Source organism: Pseudorasbora parva, chromosome 7 (genome assembly GCF_024679245.1).
Source record: "Pseudorasbora parva isolate DD20220531a chromosome 7, ASM2467924v1, whole genome shotgun sequence".
Classification (NCBI taxonomy): Eukaryota; Metazoa; Chordata; class Actinopteri; order Cypriniformes; family Gobionidae; genus Pseudorasbora; species Pseudorasbora parva.
In genome coordinates, this window is record NC_090178.1 from 20,757,839 (window position 1) to 20,783,893 (window position 26,055).

At 36.8% G+C, this 26,055-nt stretch overlaps 4 protein-coding genes across 4 annotated transcripts; 3 read left to right on the forward strand and 1 right to left on the reverse strand.

Annotated features, from left to right (window-relative positions):
• The first annotated feature begins 668 nt into the window (after positions 1 to 668).
• Positions 669 to 13,365, forward strand: tlr18 (toll-like receptor 18). Its single transcript, XM_067448517.1, has 4 exons — positions 669 to 812; positions 2,948 to 3,921; positions 4,982 to 6,158; positions 12,006 to 13,365. Exons 2-4 carry the CDS (start codon positions 2,969 to 2,971, stop codon positions 12,447 to 12,449), a joined length of 2,574 nt encoding a protein of 857 aa, XP_067304618.1. The 5' UTR covers positions 669 to 812; positions 2,948 to 2,968; the 3' UTR covers positions 12,450 to 13,365.
• Positions 13,366 to 14,125: 760 nt separating this feature from the next.
• s100a1 (S100 calcium binding protein A1) lies at positions 14,126 to 15,528 on the forward strand. The gene is made up of 3 exons (XM_067449629.1): positions 14,126 to 14,205; positions 15,068 to 15,231; positions 15,302 to 15,528. Exons 2-3 carry the CDS (start codon positions 15,091 to 15,093, stop codon positions 15,449 to 15,451), a joined length of 291 nt encoding a protein of 96 aa, XP_067305730.1. The 5' UTR covers positions 14,126 to 14,205; positions 15,068 to 15,090; the 3' UTR covers positions 15,452 to 15,528.
• A 364-nt stretch (positions 15,529 to 15,892) lies between these two features.
• On the reverse strand, positions 15,893 to 20,206 carry mettl25b (methyltransferase like 25B). The gene is given in 9 exon segments (XM_067448521.1): positions 15,893 to 16,578; positions 16,759 to 16,943; positions 17,054 to 17,883; positions 18,119 to 18,253; positions 18,352 to 18,414; positions 18,525 to 18,741; positions 19,617 to 19,735; positions 19,943 to 20,022; positions 20,199 to 20,206. Coding segments are annotated over 9 exon segments (1,731 nt in total). The 5' UTR covers position 20,206; the 3' UTR covers positions 15,893 to 16,483.
• A 452-nt stretch (positions 20,207 to 20,658) lies between these two features.
• isg20l2 (interferon stimulated exonuclease gene 20-like 2) lies at positions 20,659 to 26,055 on the forward strand. Its single transcript, XM_067449630.1, has 4 exons — positions 20,659 to 20,783; positions 22,052 to 22,690; positions 24,590 to 24,790; positions 24,994 to 26,055. The coding sequence occupies exons 2-4, from the start codon at positions 22,106 to 22,108 to the stop codon at positions 25,135 to 25,137; spliced, it is 930 nt and encodes a 309-aa protein (XP_067305731.1). The 5' UTR covers positions 20,659 to 20,783; positions 22,052 to 22,105; the 3' UTR covers positions 25,138 to 26,055.

A 26,055-nucleotide genomic window follows, 5' to 3' on the forward strand; every position in this document is an offset into this window, starting at 1 on the left:
AGAGACAAATCGATGATTCACCATGGAAACAGACGCTAAGAAAAAACGAGTCATTTTACTTCCTCCCTTTTTATTTAATGGCGATTTACATAAGTGCACATCGCCACCTAGGCTATTTGGTGGTTGTGCAATAATTTTTTCAATGTCTTCGTTTAATAAGTACTCATTATTCACTGAGAAAAATGATAATATTGTTTGTTTGGTGCTAAGTATTTGAATGCAGATCCACGTGTGATATGACAATAAAATAAATAATAAATTAAATAAAATAAGTTTACATTTTAATGCAATTCAAATTATATATATTTTGATTGCATTAACATGTAAACTTATTTTTATTATAATTCTTTAGAATTGATATGTAATATTGTATATTATATTGTATGTAACTGAAAGAAACGTATATTAATAACTATATGGTTATGGTTATATTAATTATTTAAAAAACAAAAACAAAAAAAAACATCTGAATACTTTTGCAAACTAACCCATAACCTACTCCAGGGTATATTATGTTCAGAGAGTGAGTTGCCATGGTTACTTACCCTGAAAGTTACCGCTGTTTTGGGAACAGAAAGTTGAGGTTATCCAACTTACTCATGCCCATGTAAATTATGTCACGTTACTTCTGGAATACCCCCTCTAAACTGAACCATCAACTGGGCGGTTCATCGCCGTAGTAGCCTACAACTTGTACTGTGCGTTGTACAACCAGGTACAGACTGAAGCTAGAAACTCCGTGAAAGGTGATAGGATGTGCTTGGACTTCCTCTGACACTGATGATAAAATGCTCATTGCGGGAACGTCTGAGGTAAGTCGTTATTTTTCCTTAATTTGAATAGAGCTATGCAGACGTTTTCCCACAAGGATGCATAAAGTATGAAATCACGACGATGAAAGCGTGATATATCTGCCTTTTGCAAAATTAACTACGATTTCAAACCATTTAGTCTGTATAACTTACACCACCAGTGTTTGTAGTAGGTGTGCGTTTGTTTGTCTTTATACGTTTATCAAATGAATCACATCTTACTCGTGTTCTAGCAACTTTTATAAACATCGTTTTTCTCCCAGTCCCAGTCCTCGTCGTTCCTGCTCGTTTTTATTGCCACAATATTTATTCTAGTGTCATTGCGATGACCTACCCAACAAAGCGGTGATATGTTCTCCAAATACTTGTTGACTGGTCGAAAACATCTTTCGCGAAGTTGCGCCCCTCAGGTGTAGCTTTTTCTCCTAAAATCAAACTTGATTTGTGTTTGCTGAGTAACGTTAGCCTACAATAGCCGAGTATTAGGCTAAAAGGAAAAACAGGTAATTTCATGAATTTCAACATGCATGTTTTAACGCGTTATAGGTTTAGGTTTTGTATTGGGTTACTGTTAGTAATTGTTTTACTCAAATGTTTAATAACGTATTCACTTTTATATCAAACTGTGAAACTGATCAAAATTTGAAACTTGATTTCCCTGAAATTCTTGAGGTATTTAGTTTAGTTTGCTATTCTGAGATAGGTTACTATTGAATTGTGGCTTAAGAAGATAAAGTAAACACACAGTCTGGTAAAATGGAGTTTCTCATGTGTAAATCTTTTGCTTATTTAGAGATTTGCACAATAGGTTTCTCTGTTTTACAAATAAAAAGGGGTTAAATGCTGGACCATAAAGTTAAGATGCTTCAAATAGCTTACATGTGAGCAAGAAAATGCATTTATGTATTGGAAAGTGTATGTTTATTCTAAGTAAATTATTTTCTAAACCGCTCATTCATCAGTTACTCTTTTTGGTCTTTATTGAGCTGATAGCCTCAGTTTGAGTAACATGCTCTAGGAATTTGATTTAATATATGTGTCAAGTGTTTATTCTGTATTTACATTATTTCATAAACAGAGCTCTGGTGAGAGAATTCTATAAAATAAAACCTTAAATCTTTTTGAGTATATTTATTCAGTACTCAAAACATCATGTTGCTGTATATGGACTGGAAAACTCTCCAATGGTAAATTTAGCATAAACTTTAAGAAAAAGAAGGAAAAAAAGAAGAGAAAATCGTGCTATGCCGGTGAAACATTGAATCAGTTCATGAAACTCAACAAGGAACTTAAGACAATAATGAAGGATCTGTTCTACAGGGAAGCATTACATTAGGTTAATTATTTCCTCTTTCCTTGGCAGAAATATTGTTTTGAGCATTAAGTCACATAGCAAAAAGATTTATTACTGTAAATGAGCATTGCGCACTCATGCAGCTGAAGTTTAAGGATTCAGTACAAACACAGATTTTGAAAAAGTAAAAGTTCTCATTTATAAGGATATAAATTAATTTAGTTTGTGGTATGCAATATGATCTGTGTAGCTTAAAAATCATTTCAATATTGTTTACATTAGGATTGATTTTTGATGATCACATTTTCAAAACTCAACATTAGAATTTGTTGTGCTTAATAAAGAAAACTATGACAAACTCTGTGCTCTTTTTTGTTTTTTAAATAAGATGATTTAATTTTTCCAAGAACTTAAAACTGACACTGATTGATATAGAATGTGTAATGTTCTGCTAACAACATTATGAGTATAGTTATAAAAATCCTTTTAAGTTAACACAATTATTCAATTATTATTATTATTGTTGTTATTTTAACAGAAAAAATTTCTTATTTTTATCAAACTATTATAATAAGAAAACAGGCTAACAACAAATACAGCTAATAAAAAATAAAAGTGAACACATTTTAAACTTTTTTCTTTTTGTTATGTAATGATAACATTACTTATTATTGTTGTTGTTATTATTATTATTATTTGATGTAAACAGCATTTAAATGAATATGTCGTGAGCATGCTCGATACACATTTTTTATGTCACTAAGCATCTGTTCTCACGAAAGTTGAAAAGATGAAACTGAGAGTTTAGGATCCCAATAACTGACATATTTTTTTGTTTCAGATCTAAGCAAATCCTGTGAGAATGCTTTCTTGGCTGGCTTTACTTCTCAGCTTCCAGGCAGTTCTGCAAATAAAGCCAACTAAAGCCAGTCAGCCCTGTACAATATCATCTGATGGCCTTGCAGCTAACTGCAAAGGTCTCCGGCTAGACAATGTGCCTATAACAACACTGCCTGACTCTCTGGAAGAGCTCGACTTGTCTTTCAATACCATACAGGTCATCCACAAACAAGATTTTTTCAAACTTGGTCATCTGCGAGTCCTCAAGCTTAATTTCAACAACATCTCTCAGATTATGGATGATACCTTTCACGGAAACCTTCTGCTGGAGGATCTAAACTTATTTAATAACTCTATAACAGAAATTCCCTTCAAAGCTCTTGAGTTGCTCACAAATTTGAAGGTTTTGGAAATGTCCAATAATTTTTACACACAAGTATCTCTGGGTGCTGCTTTTTTGAATTTCACACAGTTAAAAGAGCTGTCTATTGGTGGACCCCTGGTCAGTAGGTTAGGAAGCCGTGACATTTATGTGTTGAAAAACATCTTATTGCACAAATTTGCTATTAAAACTGGTACTGATTTTAAAAGTTATGAACCTGGGTTTTTCAGCAACCTCCACACAAACAACTTGTGGCTCGATATAGCTATTGACAAAAAACCAGATGTGCTTCCTATGATATTGAAAGATCTAGCTAACAAGGCTTTTGATGTGCTACGTTTTCGAAACCTTTTTGAATTCCAATATTATTCTGGTAAACAGGATATTTTTTATGGCCTGCAGTATGTAAAGACTCAACGCCTAACATTCTATCGAGGTAAATTCAATGAGGAAGTTATGAGAATGGCTCTGGTAAATATAGAAATCAGTCCAATCAAAGCCCTGGAGCTGCTGCTCATCGATTTTGCTCGTTCACAGAATAAAACACAGGAATCCAGTATATCAAACTTGACCTTGGAACAGCTGGTTCTCTCGTAAGTTATACAAAAAAAATGCTCAAATAATTAATCTAATGTTACAGGCTTTTAAACCATTGCCTTTCATAAAACATGTTTGTGTAAATGCACCTTTTGCAAGAATTCTTTTAAATGTATTTATTATAGTGCTGTCAAACAATTAAAAGCGATTAATCGCATCCAAATTAATGTGTTTACATAATTTATGTGTTTGTACTGTGTGTAATTATGTATATTTTATATACACACATACATGTGTACATATTTAAGAAATATTTGAATGTACCATGTACACTACAAGTCAAAAGTTTGGAAACATCACTATTTGAAATGTTTTTGAAAGAAGACTCTTCTACTCATCACACCTGCATTTATTTGACCCAAAATACAGCAAAAACAGTATTATTATGAAATATTTTTACAATTTAAAATAACTGTTTTCTATTTGATTATATTTTAAAATGCAGTTTATTTCTGTGATTAAAACACAACACAACTGCATTTAACATTGATATAATCATAAATGTTTTTAGCATCAAATCACTGTACTGGAATTATTTCTGAAGGATCATGTGACACTGAAGACTGGAGTAGTTATGCTCAAGTCAGCTTTGCATCACAGGAATAAATAACATTTTAAAATATGTTCAAATAGAAAAGTTATTTTACATTATAATGCACAATTTTACAGCTTTTTTGTATTTTTAATAAAAATAAATCCAAACTTGTTGAGCAGAAGAGACTTTTTTTTAAACATTTAAAAATCTTACCGTTCTCAAACTACCGTAAATAATTATACACAGTACAAACAAATATTATGTAGAAATTGAAATGTATTATGTATTATTTTGGATGCGATTAATCATTTGACAGCCCTAATGAGATTCTCTCTCTTGGCAATGGTATTGCACTTCTTTTTTTCAAATATTTATACCTTAAAAGTACAAATCAGAAAAAATCTTAATCATTAACAGAAATTCTTTACAATTCTCATTCCTACTTATAAATCTGTTTATTAAAAAAAAAAACGTTTTAAAAATGTCTAATTGTTATGCTCTTGTGATTTTGTTCTACACAGTGATATCAGTAATCCAGATATAATGCGCTTCGACTGGAGCTTTACCTGGCTTAATCATGTCCGCCAATTCATTGTATGGAATGTAAACTTCAACAGTGTGCCGTGTGACTCGTGGCCGGAGATGAAAAATGTTGAGCTTCTGGACATCTCTAACAACCATCTGAGGGATAGTTATATTTATAACCCACTGTGTGACACTAGGAACTCATTGCACAACCTCGAAACCTTTAACGTCAGCCATAATCGACTTACCAGCCTCAGTGATTTGGCATCTCTGACAGAGGGCTTTGTCAAGCTGACAACAATTGATATGAGCCACAACCAGCTGCAATATACGGGGAGCCGTGTCTGTTTCTGGAGACAGACCATTACCAAAGTAATCGCTCATCATAATAGTGTGACTAGCGACTGTTTTAAGTGCCTCCCCACTTCTGTAATCTTCCTCGACCTTTCATACAGCAGCCTAGACCAGCTAGACATGGACTATTTCAATAAGGCATCCAACCTGACAGAGCTTCTCCTCAGCGGAAACAAGATCAAGTTCATCCCATCCGGCTGGAGGAATCCATACTTGAGGACACTCGCTTTAGATGGAAACTCATTTGGACTTGTTAGCTTGACATCTTTTAAGGACATGCCTAGTCTACGTAAACTGACTGCAGGCAACAACCCTTACCACTGTATCTGTGATCTCTACACCTTCATACAGGAAACTACAAGCAAGGGGAAGTTGAACATCACAGACTGGCCAACCAACTACAAGTGTTACCATCCCGAGCGTCTTCTCGACACAATGGTATCCCAATACTTCCCTGGTCATTTAGCCTGTAATATTACACTCATTATCATCATCTCTGTGTCAATAACGGCAGTTGTTGTCCTTGCTATCATGCTACTGTGCTACATTTTCAATGTTCCATGGTATATTAAAGCCACATACCAGATCATCAGAGCCAAGTACAGGGCCCATAAAGAAGGTTCAGGTCAGACTGTGGACTACACCTTTCATGCTTTCATTTCTTATAGCCACTCGGATGCAGAGTGGGTCCGAGACCAGCTGCTTCCTTGTTTAGAGAACGCTAAGCCTCCTTACCGCCTCTGCATCCATGAAAGAGATTTCATTCCAGGGAAGTGGATCATTGACAACATCATTGAAAACATTGAAAATAGTCGCAAGGTACGTCCACACATAAACATACATTTATGTTCTTTGATGATGCGAAGATCAGTTCTGAAATGAATGTTAGGATTGGCCAGAATGTTTTAAAGAAGAATCTTTCATTACAAGTGTAGTTTGTATGTAAATGCCCAAGTCTTCAAATTCTACAAGCCTATTCAATCCGTTCTATAAAACCGTTGTGTATGGACAGCGGTATATCTCAGTTTGCGACATTATTTTATAGATTTGTGACTTGGTATCCCACAATCGTTGCAACATTATACACTTCCATTCAAAAGCTTGAGGCTGGTAAGATTTGTTTTAAATGCTTTTTTTTTTTATCTCACCAAGGCTGCATTTGTTTGCTTTAGATTACAATACATATTGTGAAATATTATAATTTAAAAGATTGGTTTTCTATTTTAATATATTTAAAAATTATTTAAAGCAGCTAATACTCCTGACTTAAGTGACACATAATACTTCAGAAATATGCTGATTTGGTGGTCTTAAAACTTTTTTTATTATTATTATGATATTATACTTGCTTAACATTTTTGTGGAAATCATGAATAGAAAGGTTAAAAAACTGCAATACTTAGAAAGAAATTAATAGAATTGTAAAAGTCTTTACTGTAACATTTGATCAATTTAATAATGCATCATTGCTGAATAAATTTAAATAATTTCTTTCTTTTTTTAAATTACTAACTCTAAACTTTTGAACAGTTGTGCTTCACACTGTGTGCAGAATTATTAGGCATGTTGATTTTCTGATCATGTTTTTTTTTTTTTTCCAGACATATTTTACCAATTAAAGAATCCTTAAAATTACCCCAATTAATAAGAATCACAAGCTAAATCTCTTCATACTCATATATCTCTTCTTTTGGCTCATTTAATCTGTAAAATGAAAATGTCCCTAATACAACATGTATAGTAGTTATTAACATTAATGTGGTTTGGAATTGGTAAAATGTGATTGGAAAAAATATGATCAGAAAATCAACGTCCCTAATAATTCTGCACGCTGTGTGTGTGTGTGTGTGTGTGTGTGTGTGTGTGTGTGTGTGTGTGTGTGTGTGTGTGTGTGTGTGTGTGTGTGTGTGTGTGTGTGTGTGTGTGTGTGTGTGTGTGTGTGTGTGTATACACACACTCTCACCTAAAGGATTCTATTAGGAACACCTGTTCAATTTCTCATTAAAGGTCCCATGGCATGAAATAGTTATTTTATGAGGTTTTTCAACATTAATATGAGTTCCCCTAGCCTGAATGGTGTCCCTAAGTCGCTAGAAATTTTGATCAGTATAAAATGAGATCTGGCTGTCTTTCTCTGCCTTTGAGAAAATGAGAGCTCAGACGAGCTGATCTTGAATTCTCCTCTTTGCCCACCCAGATAATTAGTAGAGTAAGGATTCAGTTTATCAGTCGCGAGGTCAGCTCAGTCTTTACCATATGGATTCAACAGCACCGCCACAAACAGTGAGTAACAGTGTTCATTAAAGGGGGGGTGAAACACTCAGTTTCAGTCAATCTCATGTCAATCTTGAGTACCTAGTAGTATTGCATCCTTCATATCTCCGAAAAGTCTTTAGTTTTATTATATTTATAAAAGAAATATGGGCTGTACCGAGTCTTTCCAGAAAAAACCGAGCGCCTGGAGGCGTATCGTGTGGGCGGAGCTAAAGAATGACAAGCGCGCAAAGCGGTGACGTCCTCAAGCGTGGAGAAACCAATGGCTATCACAGATAATGATCCAGAATCATTCAGAGGCTGAAATAAATTGAACAGGAGAAACGGCAACAGCAGGATGTCCGTCTCTGTGGTATGTACTGTATTTGGTGGCCTGTCAACATTTGTGTGTCTTTACTCGCAGTTTATGAGGACATGATTAGGTTTATGAACTATTGCGCACACACCCTACCGGGAGAAGAGCCCGTACGACCCATACAAGGACCTTCCGATCTATTAACGTCAAGTCAACCCATACTCAAAAAAAACTCTCCGAAACTTGTGAGAAACCGGAAGTTTTAACACAGAAATACTCCATCAAACGTCCAACATTAGTTTTTGAAACTTTGTCTATGTTTAGGATGGGAATCCAAGTCTTTAACAGTGTAAAAAGCTCAGTATGCATGAAACAGCATTTCACCCCCCTTAAATGCCTGATCTGGGATCAGTGAGTTCTGATGTGTAGCTAATCATTCAAGTTCACTCAGACTTTCTTTCTAAATCGTTTAAAACTGTCAGTCCTGCAGCTGACCGTCTTGATGCATCAGTGAATCAAGCCAGTGACTAAAACCATCATCTTCACCTCTTTTCTGTTAGCAGCATGAAACAAATCTGTGATTTAAATGATTAAACTACAGAGAGCATTCAAAGAACACTCTTTATAATGTTCAGATTGGTCAATCACACGTTTGAATGACGCTGCTCATTATGCTCAACAGAAGCTCTTACTGTATCATGTCGATGTCGTGTTTGCTGTTAGCTGTGGTGAAAGCATTTTGTGAGAGAAATAACATTGCAAAGTTCACTCGTGTTTATTCAGAGCTCTCAGATACAAACAAAATAAACTTGCACTCTCAAAAACTCGGTACAATAACAGGGCCGTACCCAGGATTGTCTAAATACCGAGGTCAAAATATGAATTTTGGAGGGTTTGAAAAAAAACATTTCCCTTCTTTACAAACAAAGTTGTAAATGTAAATTTACTGAAGGCTTCAAAGAAAACCAGGTCAAGAAAACGAGTTTGCATCCCTGTTTATTAAGCGCTTTTGCAGGGTTGTGATGTCAAACATCAGTAGTCATTCGAAGCGCCGTTTGGTGGTTGTGGCATTTGTCCCGCCTCTCCTCCACTGTGATTGGACATTGCTGTTTACCCAAAGTTGAACTGTGGGCGCTCAACGTGTAAAAATGGACAAAACCTGCCAGCTATTGGCGCTATTGAAAAGTGCGGCGCATCCATTGGAAACAATTGAAAACATACGCCGGGCGAGGCGAGAACACCTGTTTGTACACGCCGCCTTATTAAGCTATTATTTTGCAACTTCTATTATGTACACCTCGGAGAATTACCGAGGTCCGGACCTCGGGGACCTCAATGGTGGGTACGGCCCTGTACAATAACATTTCCTCAGCAATCTTTCCCCAGCTCCGTTCTCTCTCTCTCTCTCTCTCTCTCTCTCTCTCTCTCTCTCTCTCTCTCTCTCTCTCTCTCTCTCTCTCTCTCTCTCTCTCTCGACTGGCAGCGCTGCAGCTGCTCTGCTCGCCTGACTAAACCACGCCCCCTCCGCACGTAATCTCATTTCAAATGTAAAGATGTCAGCCAATCACAACAGTGGGTGTTTTAACTGAAGACTCACAGCAGACACGCCTCTTGAAACAGAGCATTCTAAACAGAGGGCTAAAATCAGTATAGAAAAAATGCCTTTTATTTCTAAATTATGACATTTTTTGAGGTAAAAACCATACTAACAATACAAGTACACCCCAAGACACATTATAAAACAATAAAACAACCCATGCCATGGGACCTTTAAAGAATAACTCCGGCGAATTTTTAAGTTTATCTTGATCATTATATCTTTGTGAGTACAGTCTATAGAGAGAGAAAAAACGAACTGGATTGGTGCTTGCAACAGGGAGTTATTACAGTTAATGCCCAGAGCCCCCCCTCAGCTAAAACGGCAGCTTTGGGGGCATACACGTAAAGGGTGTCTTTATGCCTCTTAACAGACACAAAATGCAATTAAATGTCTGTCCAACATGAACAGGTCCCTCACATGACATCGAGATGTGTTTAGCCACTTAGCCATTGTTTAAATTCTCCTGTTTTAGACGGCTAGCTGTATCTCGCACTGAAGTCCTGTGGGAACGCAGCAGTAGACGATAAAAAGGCAGTCCAGTTGGTAAGAGCGTCGTGTGTGTAAAACAAAATTATTTTAAATTACTGCACATCTTTCCTCAAGCCGGGTGTCCCCAAATGGAAGGATAAATAAAGTTTACATTACCTCCACAGTGGCTGCACCCGTCTTTAACCACGGAATGGCATTTTTCTTCAACCTGCCCGACTGTGTTGCGTCTGTGTAAGTTAGTCAAGTGTTCGCTGCAAATTTTCACAATTCGGAAAGGCACAAATGCGAACAATTTCTTGATCTGATTTTCCCGATCTGATCCTGAGCATGCGCGAGTATCTGAACGAGCAGTGGTCCACATCGGATCAGCAGTACAGAATCGAAAACTATTCAACTCGGACACTTCTCGGACACTGTCTGTTAAGAGGCACAAAGACACCCTTTATGTCTACGGTCTATGCCCTTAAAGCTGCCGTTTTAGCTGAGGGCACTGTAATAACTCTGTATTGCAAGCACCAATCCTGTTCGGGGTTTTTTTCTATAGACTACTCACAAAGATATAATGATCAAAATAAACTTAAACATTTTCCTGAGTTGTCCTTTAATGCAATTATCTAATCAACCAATCACATGGCAGTTGCTTAAATGCATTTAGGGGTGTGGTCCTGGTCAAGCCAATCTCTTGAACTCCAAACTGAATGTCAGAATGAAAAGGAAAGGTGATTTAAGCACTTTTGAGCATTGGCATGGTTGTTGGTGCCAGACGGGCTGGTCTGAGTATTTTCACGCACAACCATTTTTAGGGTTTACAAAGAATGGTGTGAAAAGGGAAAAACATCCAGTATGCGGCAGTCCTGTGGGTGAAAATGCCTTGTTGATGCTAGAGGTCAGAGGAGAATGGGCTGACTGATTCAAGCTGATAGAAAAGCAACTTTGACTGAAATAACCACTCATTACAACCGAGGTATGCAGCAAAGCATCAGTGAAGCCACAACACGCACAGCCTTGAGGCGTATGGTATGGGCTACAACAGTAGAAGACCCCACTTGGTACCACTCATCTCCTCTACAAATAGGAAAAAGAGGCTACAATTTGCATTAGCTAACCAAAATTGGACAGTTGAAGACTGGAAAAATGTTGCCTGGTCTGATTAGTCTCGATTTCTGTTGAGACATTCAGATGGTAGAGTCAGAATTTTGCTTAAACAGAATGAAAACATGGATCATCATGACTTGTTACCACTGTGCAGGCTGGTTGTGGTGGTGTAATGGTGTGGGGGATGTTTTCTTGGCACACTTTAGGCCCCTTAATGACAATTGGGCCTCGTTTAAATGCCACGGCCTACCTGAGCATTGTTTCTGTTTATGTCCATCCCTTTATGACCCGTCCTCTGATCCTACTTCCAGCAGGATAATGCACAGTCACAAAGCTCAAATCATTTCAAATTGTTTCCTTGAACATGACAATGAGTTCACTGTACTAAAATGGACCCCACAGTCACCAGATCTCAACCCAATAGAGCATCTTTCTGATGTGGTGGAATGGGAGCTTTGTGCCCTTGATGTGCATCCCACAAATCTCCATCAACTTCAAGATGCTATCCTATCAATATGGGCCAACATTTCTAAAGAATGCTTTCAGCACCTTGTTGAAACAATGCCACGTAGAATTAAGGCAGTTCTGAAGGCGAAAGAGTGTCAAACACAGTATTGGTATAGTGTTCATAATAATCCTTTAGGTGCGTGTATATTTACTTTATATCACACAACTTTATCTTGCAATTGCAGCTTTGTTTATATTCTTGGCTTTATATTTCACAATTTGATTTTATTTAACAAATTACCTAATTATTTTTATTATGAAGTGGAAATGGGCTTCCATATAAAATAAATACTTTTTAATAAATTAAATCAAAAAGACAAATCTGAAGTGCTGAAGGATCTCCAGAACTGTCAAATGTGTTAGACCAGCACTGACAGCATCCTAACTTTATTTTCTCCTCATCAAGGTAATCTTCGTGTTATCGCGGAGCTTCGTAAACAGCGTGTGGTGCAACTACGAACTTTACTTCGCCCAACAACGGGCCATTGGAAAGACATTCAGTGATGTCATTCTGGTCGTGAAGGAGCCCATTGATCCCACTTCTCTTCCCAGTAAATTCTGCAAGCTCAAAAGGATGCTCAATACCAAAACCTACCTAGAGTGGCCCCAGCAACCCACAGAGCAGAGCTTTTTCTGGGTCCAGCTGAGGACTGTTCTGGGGAAACCAAGTGTAATAAGACAGCGAACAACCAGCCAGCATAGCCGCCTGTCTTCAGTGAGGTCTGTTTCTCTGATGGAGCTGCCTCGGAACCAGAATTCTGCAGATACTAAAGGCACAGATGAAGATGGCCTCCAGGACGGCGATCAGCCTTCTAATATATGTCAACACACTTTGAAAGAACTTGCTTGAAATGCATACATCTGTGGCCTGAGTTGACCAGATAGAACATGTTGTTTTTATTTTGCTATATCCAGATTATGACATGCTTTAAAGTAACAATGATGTTCTACAGTGATGTTCAGCTAAGGTTTGTCTAAACCGGTTTGTCTGACTCATTGGTGGCAGAAGGACTGGAAAAAGTAAATTCTGACTCATAGATTCAGTCAGCAAGGAAAACAAACAACCAGATAAAACTAGACAGTGATTAACTGATCCAGTTGCCTGTGGCATAGACAACAACACAAGCTCACTCTGATAATCAATACAGTTCTATTTACTTTAGTTTGCAAGTATATATACTTATCTTAATTAAGGTAGTCAACTGTAATACTGTTCCCTCACCTGTGTCTACTGAAACTAGTCATTATTTCAATAAAACTGATACTCTTTGCTCAGAAAGAACACATTTATATCAGTATGGAATGTTTTAAGATTTAAAATATTCAAATTAATTTGTAAATGCATACTATATTTAGTTCTAATTAATACGTTTTCATCTTCCAGACCCCTGGATGTTTTTATTTTCTTACACCTGTGTAACGTAAAATGTATTTTGCACCATAATGTATCTACATTTGTGATTTAAAAGGTGATGCCTTTCATTTTTGGATTATTGAACATGTTCTTTCTCAATAATATATTCACATTCACCTCCATAATGATGTTTTTATGTCTATTCTATCACTGTAAATCATCAGTCATAAAATGTATAATACTGAACAGGATGCTTGCAAATAAACAAGAAACTATGACGCATCTACGCGTTATCCTCTTGGAAGCCTCTCTAGCAATTTCATTTCAGCTTCTCGCTGCTCGCATGATTTTCTTTTAGTGGAAACATTCAGAGCAATAAAAAAAACATGTGGCTGACGTTTAGTCATCATCACTACCGTGTGTTGTTGTGCTTAATTAGGACTACTGCATCCACCATTCTTTTAAATAAATAAACTGAAACTGAAACTTTTGTTTTCTGTAGACCTAACAGTTAAATGAGGGTTTTTTTCACTCCCAAAAACAAATTGGAATCGAATACAACTTAATATATAATTAATAAGACCTAATTCTAGGCTATACCATTATTTGATTATTGTTCCGCCACAAACACACTGACTTCACTGTAATGAACATGCGTTAATTTGTACTCATGTGAGATCTGAGATAGAACAATGCCAGGAATTCACGTCGTAGTTGTCCTCAAGAGAGCCATGTTTCAAGTTTCAGCACGTGGACATTGAGCCTTCCTTGACAAAACAGGAATCATCATAGTCACTATGAATTAACTGAATTAGTGATAGCAGTAAAAAAGCATTGCCCTGGGTTTATATAGCTATTGGCATAAATTATATTACACTATTACAAACTATAGGCCTAGTAGTGATCGATTGTGAATCTACAAAATAGGTCACATTTTTGCTAGTTACAGCTCTATTTAATGAAATAAACTTGAGATATCACATGATGTAGGGTGAATTCAGGGTGATTAGGAGACTTTTAGCCATTGAGATGACTTGGAAAAAGTCTCCCAATCACCCTGAATTCACCCTATTTGAGTAAAGCATATTCTAAAGTGAAAACCTTTGACTGCATTAGCGTGCGTGATGACATCATTAGACGTGCGGGCTCCGCCCACTACACTAATTCCCCCGCACAGGTGAATGGACTCTATTTAATGAATGAGCACTAGTAACGTCTTTTCAAGCGCTTGTTACCACATCTTTTTGCCTAGGTAAGTTAATAACTCTGTCTGTGTTTGTTTATGTATAAATGTTAGGCTGTTTACAATATCTTTCTGAAAATAGTGTATTCCAATTAATTGTAAGCATGAATTTTAAAATGAGCCGTTTATGGTTCAAATCCTTAATGTAATGATGTCAAATGTTAATGTGATGAGAGCATTTTCTAAGAATTACTTAAAATTAACTCAATGTTTTACGAATAAGGATTTTTTTTTTTTTTTTTTTTTTTTGTCTTTTTAGACTAATTTACTGTGACCAATATAGGTAGTTCCTGTACCAACTGTAATTTAAAAAAAACTTTAATGGTGCTTCTGATAGAATACATTTAATAGTTTTGGACAATCTAGCTGGTTTAATGTTAACTTCTCATGTTAATGTTATTGTCTGCAATATTGACAGATTCTATAAAAGAAACCCTACAGCTGTCTAATGTCAAAAATAAGACCTACATCCTTTAATGGTGGTTTAACAGTCTCTGAGCCTTTAGTTCATACAAAAGGCTAATTAAATAATTGATGCATACCTGTCTTCCCTCTCCCCCATGATCGTCATCAGCCTGCCAGTGCCAAAAGACCTGTTTGCTCACAGATATTAGATCCCTTAGTGCTGTGTAACCCCAGTCTCTGGGGTCCCAAAGGGGGATGAAAGTGCCCCTGGGGTCAGCAGTTGTCTGTGCAAATGCACGAAAGACTCAAAAAGGGCCATGTATTCTTACAAAACCGTACTTGTGTGTATTAGCATATTTATTGGAAAAATGAGTGGTGCACTAACACCTGCATACTACTTAAGATGTTTGGATGTGGACTGTTAGACTTAGAGTTTGCATAATTTATTTAAAATCTATTTTTGCAGAGTATTTTCAGTAAAACAACAACATGGTTTCAAAACTGGAAAACGCAATGGAAGGCCTCATTAAAGTCTTCCACACATACTCTTCCAAAGAAGGAGACAAGTACAAGCTAAGCAAAGCTGAGCTCAAGAGCTTGCTTCAGGGAGAACTCGGTGACTTTTTAGCAGTAAGTTCTAGCCCCATTAAGTTAACGTTTATTGTTGATGTGAATTGTGAATGATTGTGTCTTATTGCAGGCGAGTAAAGACCCCATGGTTGTGGAGAAGATCATGTCTGATTTGGATGAGAACAGGGATGGAGAGGTGGACTTTCAGGAGTTTGTTGTGCTGGTGGCTGCTCTCACAGTGGCATGTAATGAATTCTTTGTAGAGAGCATGAAGAATTAAATGTTCTTGCATTTCTCTTTCGCTGCATTTTGTAAGTGTTGCAATATTTATCAAAAAATAAATGACATGCAGACTAATACGAGTACGTGTAAGCAAACTGTCGAGTGTACAAGATGTTTTGTTCAGAGCTGTGGTTCTCAAGCAGGGTAGCACAAGATGACTTGGTCATAAACAATAAGAAATAAATAAATTGCATAAAAATAAGCTCAAATGCATATAAATCAATATATAAACTGACATTGATATTTCGTCAATTTGTTCTCTTTACAAATGTTATTTCTTAACCAAAAGGATTCACAGGACAAACTAGATGCATGAGGGAATTTTGAAAGTGATTCCTAAACCTGCAAAAGCCATGGAAATAAATAGCATTCCAGAAATGTTTGGATTTATGGCTTTTCATTTTTTTAATTATTAGTTTGCAGTTATTTAATTTTAATACATTGCCAATCCTAGTTTTTGTAAATAAAGTTTGAAAATTAGCGTGTTATTACACTTGAAGTATTCTAAATATTCAGTATTGTCCTGATTTCTTTCTTTTTTTTCTTAAGACTGCCATCTATAGGTTGAAAAATGGTCTTTTAATTTAAGTGTTTTATATACTATTTATGCATTCAGTCTTTGTATGTTTTTTGTGACCGGTGAAGACACCATAAATAAGGCAAATTTGCCCATGGTGAAATCCTGTGCCTTAAAATAAACACAAACAAATCCAGTTGCTCATTAAGAAAAAAGCAAATCAGTTGTGATTTAATAACAAATTCCTTAAATCACATTAAAAGATTTCGTAAGACTGTCCTTTTCTGCTATTTAGGCAAAAACTAATTTAAAACATGACAACTTTTGCTTCGGAGGGAAAAAATGACTGGACGATGGCCCATTATTGGATCACTCTGGAAAACAGAAAATCAGACCTCTAATTTCAAGTTCCCAAATGTCGGACGGTTTGTGTGGCAGTTCATTTAAGGGCATTTCATAATATTCCTGCAAATCCAATTATGTGGTTGTATAGCTTGGTGTATGTCATTTCATTCAGCTTCGTGCTTCTTTGGTCTTGACCGCAACCAGCACCAAGTTTCGTGGGGAAAAAGCAGCATCAAAGAGTGGGATGAGTTCACTCTGAAAACCTAAATATGAAAATAGAAAGGTTTTATCTGTGTAAAAATATGCTATGTAAAGACTATTAATAAAATCCAATATTACATTTGAATTCTGTAACTAAAAATACAATACAATGGTGTCAAAAAACTAGCTTGGTAATGTTTAAAGTCCATTTCCTCATATGAATGACTAGACGTGATGCATACCTTTCTCCTGCAGGAAAATTATTCTGTCCAGTAACACTAGAGTCTCCACCACAGGTGCCAGGAGAAGAACCAGACTGAAGTACACCAGCACTTTACTCTGGTGTGCTAGCATTGTATCCACACAAACAGGGTCATATGGGAGATCAGCGGGTAGGCCCACCCGTGGCAGTGCCAAACGAGCATACCTGTGATAAAACAAGATAAAAGTAATATTGCAACAGTCTAGCATCTCAGATGTACTTCTGTACAGTTCTTTAAAAGATATTATCAGATGTCACAATAAAGGAAAACTAACTCGGAAAATGACAGTGCGTGGGCTTTCTTAACGGTCTGAACTCCCGGTCTGCGCATATCGGGCTTCTCCGCTCTGATGATGCTTTCTAATACGGCTCTGTAACAGTGTGTCCGCAGTAACCCGCTCTCCTCTCTCAGACGCTGAAGATAGTCCTCTATTGCATGACACGCTCCCTCTCGTGCCTTGTAGGATAACTGGTGCCCTGGTAATCCACGTACCCAGTCGCTCATTGGATAACCGTATTCTGAACAGGAATCCGCCACTGTGATGTCTGAAGAAAACGGGGGCTGAAATACCCCTGGAGGGTTTGGGTTCTCCTGGGTGGAGATTTTCATGTAGCAGCAAGCCACCGACGTGATGACCTGAACCTGAGGGCAGTTAGCGAAATGGCGCAGAAGTGTGGAGCTAAGGTCTCCACAGGCGTGAAGACCTGTAAGGACAAAACTACCCAGTTCTTTGGCACCACAGTCAGTAACTGGTATACTTTTACAGGTAAGCATTTCGGTTGCCATTCCTGATGGAAAAGCCCCAGTGTTTATTTGGGCTTCGGAGTCTGAAATATTTATGTGAGTTTTTTGAGTCTGAAGAGTATTTTGTAACTCTGCTTTGTCCTCTGCTTTGGTTTGGCATGAATGAGGGTCCAGATACAGATCTTCCACCCTCTGTTTCTTTTCATATGGCCCAGTGGTTGGTCCAATACTACCGTCACTTTCACTTGCTGTCACAAGTTGCCGAATGAAGACATCCCATGAAGCCTGTGGGTTGACCCAGCCCACCACATGACGAGGAGAAGGACCAGGTGCAGAATGCAGACCGTGAGCTTTCCCTGACTACAACAGAAACGCAGATTAGAAATATCACTGTATATTCAAAAAACAAACAAACTGTAGGTCACACTAAGACAATAAAATAAAAAATATATAGAAAATATAATAAAACATGGTCAATACAAACTGAAAAAAATGAAGTAATATAAATAGTATCAATACAAAGAAGATAATATATATTTAAATATAATGTTAATTATAATATAATATTTATTGTAGAATTACATGAGACTCATACCCTTTGATTCTCTTTGGTGAGTGTCAATAGAAGCTGTCTATCAAATTTGTTAGCCATGGAAACAAGGTTGGGATCAGCCTCAATTCCTGTGACATCTAGGCCGAGTCCAAAAGACAGAAACCGTGTCAAATGGCCCTAGAGAGATGGATCTAATTAAAAGTGGGTAATTTGCATATTCAAAATATAAGATTGGCATATTTAAAATAACAAAATGAAGCAAGATATTACTGTACCTGTCCAGACCCAACATCAACCACACAGTTACAGTTAGCCTGATCACACAACTTCTTAACCAGCTAGGAGAGAGGATTTTTTTTTTAATATGGTAATTTTATTAGAGTGTTGTTCATTTAAATATGATATTCAGAATCTTTTCACATTGACATGCATTATAATGTACCCATACCGTGCCTAGGCGGCGGATTTCGTGCTGCTTCTTGGGCTTGACGTGTTTACGGAAAATGTGTCCTAACAAAGAGCTCTGACTCTGGTTGGACTGAAACTCCTCCGGCACTGCTGCACCTGCGTCCTGACTGTGCCCACCTGGTGCTTTACGTGGAAACGACAGCACATGTGCTGCTGTCCGCAGTGCCAGTAAAGACAGAGGTCACACAGATGGGTAACTAAAAGACAAAATACATTTGAAAATACTTTCATTAATGTGTTAGCTCTATAAAATAGTTTTTTTGTTTTTTAAAAGTTTAACCTTTCAAAAGAAGTCACATGATTATTTTACTCATGCTGCTCATTTGTAATATTAATTAATTTTAATGTTTGATTTTAAGGAATTTACATTTGTTTTTAAGAAGTTTACATGTGTACTATTATAGTTAAACAAAACCATGAAAAGAAATTTAAACCAGATGTACTTAAATAATTAACTTAAACTGAAATAAAATTTTAAAACTATACACGTTAAAAAATGACAAGCATAGAAAACAAAACAAAAACAAAAAGCGATTTCAAAATACTTATAAAACTATCATATTATCTCTCAGTGACACTAAATAACACTCATACAAATAAACAATTCTAGTATTAAGTTCACCATTGATGCCCAATGTAAAATATGTGTCCAAACACAAAACCAGTTTTGGCAGAAGCTTTCTTTTCTTTTTTTATTGCATTCAAGGTATGTCTTCAAGCATGACCTTGGGTGTTGCATTTTCTGATTTTTGAGAACATTTAAATATGAGACTTTCCTTTTCAACTTAGTCACTGCATTTATTACACTTACTACATTTATTATCATTATTATTATTATTATTATGATATTTTAAGGTGTACGGTAAATAGTCACGATAAGTGTTACAATATTTAATAGTTGCTGCTTGTTGTGTATATCAGTTTATCACTTTATCTCAAAGCTTTTTTCTAAAGGATAAAGCTCTTTATAGATTACAAAGCAATTTGTGATTTTGTAACGTTATCTTATTTTAAGGAAAGGTGTTGTTAAGAACTACAGAGTGATGCACTGTACAGAATAAACTCATTTTACCGCCTGTCCTTAATCTCTTTATCCAGCAGCAGATCAGCGATCTGTGGGGGTGTAAGATCACCGAGGGCTTCCTGCCAGCTCACAGGCAGAGTATCCCACAAACTCTCACTGAAGAACTCCTGCGTGGACAGAGAAACATCGATACACTTTCACATGCATATTTCAGTATGCTTGCTCACGCATGCTCATCTGACAGAAAGCACACTTAAATGTGCGGGAGTGTTCGTTTACTTTTACACTCACGCATGGAATCTGGACAAACGTTAAAACATATAAGCTCATGAAGCACAAACACTGAAATAGCCAATAAGTCTTTGATTCATTACTATTATGTAGGAGTCTGATATGCGTCTGTAGGTTGACAGGAGCGATGTCAGCTTCTCGGCTAGTTCTCTCTGCTCCTGCTCTGAAAAAGTTGGCACAAACATTTTTACAACATTAAAAACCCCATGCAGATTAAATTGGGTGCCCTTCAATACTACGAGTAGTCATTTAAACGAGGAACTTCATTGAAATGTAATACGACTTTTCTGTTTACATGTAACAATCCAACCACACGTGTTCGCGAAGAGCGCCGCCTACCAGTCATGTCCGATTCGTGAACAAATCAATGAATCGGTTGAACTGATTCGAAAAACAGGTCCGATCAATTCATTCACGAATCAGAGTTGAATCCGGTTGAATCGTACTTGATTGCAAAAAAAAAAATGTTTTTCGTTCGTTTATACATTTAAATATAAAATTCACATAGTTTATTTATTTACATTTAATAAATAATAATGTATTATTATTATTAATAATAAGTTAAAAGTAAAATAAATCAGTTAACTTTTTTTATGGATAAACACCTTTAATGAATAACGACAGTAAATAAGTAATAAACAGTAATACGTGTCTACACATGGCTTTTTGTTTTCCTTTTTTTTTTTTTTTTTTTTTTTTACTTTTTTAGAGCGGGGATGCGTCTCAATCATCTCCTTAGTTCAGTAGTCAGGGCACTGATCAAGGAATCAGTCGATGTTCACTGTTGGATCCGGTTCTTGAATTGAGTCGAACTTCCCATAACATCCGACCCGGAAGCACATTTCCATTCATGCATACGGTGAGCTTGGCTTGAATACAGGAATAGAAAAATATCAAAAGTCTCCTTTTGGGGGGCAAATAATGGTATGTATTCGGCAATTTGGAAGTGTTACGTCTATCCGTAATAGAGTCGCGCAATTTATTTCGGTGTACAGTGTGATACTTAACTTAAACTCCATCATGGACATGTGCTCTGAGAAATATCGAGATATTTTAAAATTTTTGTTTTGCAGACATTTACGAACCTGTTTTTTCCTTAAACTTTCAAGGCGTGTGAACCGTGATTGTACAGTTTAATTAATTTATTACACGGACTAAAATTTTTAGAACGAAAGTGAAAATGTCTCGTTTACCTTGTTAGTAAAATTGTCATATCTCCCCCTTTGATGTATGTTTATCCCATATTTTAAAAAGATGCTGTTTACTTTAAAAAACATTGTTTATATTCCCAAATATCATGATCTGTGAGACCCCAATCATACAATTTAAAAGGCAGTTATATTGAATATATAATGTCCTAATTTATAATGTGATAATGCAATATTAAAAATGTGTGTAAAATTTATTTCGAAAATATTTAGCACTGTGCTATCGTACTTTACAGTTATTGTTTATTTAAATATTTAACAGTATTTTCTATTTAGTCGTATTATTTTTTTATTTATATATTAAATTTAATTTTTAAATACTTTTTTATTTTCTACATTCAGGATTCATACTGTGCTTAAAGTGCTTTAAGTACTTGAATTTGACTTTCTTAAATTTATGTCCTGGAAAACATTGAAAACAGCCATATTTATGAAAAGGTACCAGAAAAGTTCTTGGATTATTAAAAGACAATGTGTGAAATTAGTGTTTCATTTTATTAATAAAACAATCTTTTCACTCATTGTTAAGAGCCATTTTGCATGGCTGTAAGAGTGGTATTGCTCATATAAATATATCCAAGTATATGATATAGCTTTCATTCTTCAGGTCAATTTTATTTTCATAAGGGAAAAAATCAGTTTGAATAAGGAAAGTAATATCTTCCTTTGACATAGTCATTGCATGTGCTACACTTTAATTTTACCATTTTGTTTTTTGTTTTTTTATATTTGAAAGATATATTGTTTGATATATCTCTGATCTCTGATTGTAGTCATTGAAAACCAAAAAAGTAGTGTTTTGAAAGTCCTTGAAAGTCCTAGAATTTCATTTTAGAGTACATGTTCGAACTCTGACCCTAGTTTGTAAGACAGATCTGGAGACTTAAACAGATAAATTATGTTATCAAAATCATTTTGTGTGACCCTATTACAGCATTGTTAGTTCTTGTCTTAACAGGCTTTGTTCTTTTCTCTCTTTTTAAGAGTGACAACTTCAAGAAGACACCTGTTGTGATCAACCTTTGAGGGTGTATAAGGATGTCAGGGCTTATGTTGAACCTGGTTTGTGAGTCTGGTCCTGCAGGCAAAGCGGGTAAATCCAGAGGAAATTCCAAACATGGACGTTTCCTTGGAAGGAGACATTACATGGAGCACAAGGGATTGTTAAAAGATAAACAAAATAAAAAGAGAAACAAAAGAATCCAGCAGAAAAAGAACAAAAAGTCAAAAAATGCTCCGCTCAATGGAGGAGATGGATCAAATCCAGATGCTATTTTTCCTAAATTTACCTCTTGTCTGCCGAATAAGATCAATGAGCCTTCTAGCTCTGCAAATTCATTTTCCACTGCCGGCACATCTCGGAGGGACCCGACACACCAAGCGGCACCCCGCACCCTCGGACCATTAAAATATGTGGCATTGGACTGTGAGATGGTGGGAACAGGACCGAAGGGGTGTTGCAGTGAACTCGCCCGCTGCAGTATTGTTTCCTATGACGGTGATGTTATTTTTGATAAATTTATCAAACCCATCAATCCTGTGACAGATTTCCGCACTCGCTGGAGTGGAGTCAGGAGGCAGGATTTATTCAATGCCTTACCCTTCCATCAGGCACAAAAAGAGGTATGAAAGAACATCTTTACTTAAACAGCACTAGGTAACTTTTCAACCTTCATAATATATTTTCAAGACTCTTGTGATGATACATCGACTTACAATAGGTTGAATGACTGACACGTCTGCCATAGCTTGATGGGGTCTGTATCGTTTTTAATCGTACTTTTAAACTTCGAGTTTCGGGTAATAACCCGAGAACAAAAAGAACTACAAAATTAGACTGCTTTACTGCATATATACGTCACTTCCACCAACACCCACACTTCCTTAAATTCGGACGTGCGAGCCCAACTCTGTTCGTCGGATAATATAGTCATGTCCGAAGCAGCACAGACAAATAAGAAATAAAAGGTTTTGTTGGAGAAAATCAATAAGAGGAAACGAAAAAGTGATCAAATTAAAGGCAGGACAAGGATCAACATTGGACCAGCGTTTGCTCGTCGGCGTGAGCTGAAGGAGGCGTGCCCGACCGATGCTGTCATGCTTGTTATGGTGATTACCTACCACTCAAACATTGAACTGAAGTATCATATAGATTCTGTAAAACGGTAACCAATAGACTACTATAATGACGCTGGCTTGTAAACGTGAGCATTGTGATTTATTTGGCGTTTGAAAAAAATAAAACCCATGAAATTATATTCATATGACATGCTGAAACATATGCCACTGACTGTACCTGGGATGAAGACATTTCACACGCGACGCCAGAAGAACACCTGCATGTGAACTCCTCCTGCAGTGTTCAGGTTAACGTTAACTGTTAATGCTGCACCAACCCGCGGGGCCGCTTTTATGAAGTTATTTGGCCTGCCCTACACCACTGTATATATTTTTACAACCCGCCGCGCACCCGCGACCATTAAATAGACATACGGGGTCCGCAGGTTATGAGACGACCCGAGCATCACTAGTTCAGGGCTATCAGGGTTGTCATGTCAACAAATGCACACACGATGGCATCCCCTGTTGTAGGGTGACAGAGCTTATGACAGTAGTTGAGGACATTATTTTTTCCCAACTGTAGGGGGACCCCGAGAGCAAAAGTTACCAAGTGCTGCTTTAAATGATTGCAAATCAGCTTTTTAGCGCCATCCTTGGGCTGAACATTTCACAATTTTGGGCCATTTATAGAAAAGGCACGGTCACCCCTCAACTTAAGTTTACATCTCTTAACGGCAATCTTTGTTGAGATGGCCTTAATGATCTAGCTATTTAATTTCAAAAGATCAGAAAGATATTTTGGCAATAATCTGTTCAAGGCTTTAAAAACAAAAAGCAGAATTTTAAAATCAATTCTATAACAAACCGGCAGCCAGTGCAATGAATTCCCCATATTGGGGAAATATGATACACATTTCCGGATACCAGTCTAAAGTCTGCATTTTGAACCCTCTGAAGATGACTAATATTGGACTGACTCCAATATAAAGAGAGTTACAATAGTGAAGTCAAGACGAGATGAACACATGGATCACTTTCTCAACCTTTTCTCTAATGTTTAGAAACACTTAGTTGTGGACAATAATCTTAAGTGAAAAAAATATATAGATTTAACTACAGCATTTATCTGTTTATCAACTTTGTGCGCTGATTGAAAAATTACACCCACAGTTTTCACAGAATGCTTTACATAGGGGGCCAAATCTCCCAGGTTGCCATCAGAAGTACCTGAAACACCTGCGGTAATTCTGATGGCGACCTGGGAGATTTGGTCCCCTATGTAAAGCATTCTGTGAAAATGTAGGTGCTATTTTTGACTCTGCCCTCAAATTTGATAAACATACTTTTGTCCTTGATTGGATTTGAATGCTTAACTAATTGCATCACCTCATTTATTCACTGTGCTTAAAATAAACAAACCAGTAACAGTCTGATTAGTCTTATTATATGTTTTGCACACAGATTGTGAAGATATTAACAGGGAAAATGGTTGTGGGCCATGCTGTCAATAATGACTTCAAGGCCTTAAAATATTTCCATCCTGCTTGCCAAACACGAGACACATCGCGGATTCCACTGCTAAACCAGAAAGCTGGACTGCCAGAGCATGAAACTGTGTCTCTGAAGAGGCTCAGTAAAGCTGTCCTCAACAAGGACATACAGGTGGGTTAACTCGGCACAGAACGTCATAATGGATGTCGTTTTCACCTGTGTCACAGAGAGTTCTTAGAGGAGTTCAGCTGTCAGACATTTTAGACAGGGTACATCTGGAGTCGGTTCAAAAGCAGCACAGTCTATTTTTATAAATTAAAATAAGAACTGGCTTTCAGTTTTTTTCCACTGAAAAACTCTTCTTATATTTTCAGAGCGGGAAGAGAGGCCACTCATCAGTAGAAGACGCCAAAGCCACCATGGAACTGTACAAAGTAGTGGAGAATATGTGGGAGCAAAAACTCACAGCTCTCAGCCTTTCAGAGAAAGCAATGGATCTTGCTCTGAATCAAAAATGATGCAATTTTTTTAAAGGAAACATTTTTAACTTCAACTTTTATATCAGCTAAAATTCTCAGCAATGCTTGAGTACCACTAGGGGGCTCTACAGTTTCTTTAAAAAGTTACATTGATTGGTTTAGTTGTATTGAAGAAAGTGTTTTTGCAAAAGATATTGAACATTAGGCTAACTGTAAATGTACATTTTTTGTGTTCTGTTTAGAATCATTACAGTAAGTAAAAAGAAAAACTGCTCTCACAGTTCCTCTCTCCGCCTGTCTGTCTTTCTGATGTCTGACGAACAGGACAAGTCAGCATTCTTCTTCTACTGTGAATTCAACACCACCACCACATGAATTATTGCTCATCCTGTATTTAACTGTCCAAATGTACAGGGCCTCAACTGCCACCCTTGAGATTACAGTCAAAGCTCTTTTTCCTCCAAACCCACTCAATCATCAGTCAGTCTGTGTTTAAGAATCTGGTCGCACCAGTTTGGTGGTGTTTGGGAAGCAGTTGGATCTTCATTGCCCACCATTTTCCCAGTGACTGAACAAGGTTGTGATTTACAGCCTTATATGGGATTCTGTTTTGCAAACCAGAAATGTTCTAACATGCTGTTGAAACCAGTCCAATACTTACATTATGTACACTAACCTAACTTTTTGTATCTTTTTTAAAATATGTAAAAGTGATATATGGTAGCGCTTGGGTCCACTTGTTTAGTTTCAATTGCTATAAAACCTTTAACCGAAAAGCCTTTACCTTTAAGTCCTAAGGGTTCGCTGGTGCTATTGTTATATAATCCTTGAGATTTGCCTCGACTACGGACTATGGTGTCTTATGTAAAGGAGGCGATTTTCACATTATAGTAACATTACTATATCAGCATTTAAGTTTGTTTGAAGCAGCACATTCAAAATAAACCAGATAGCCAA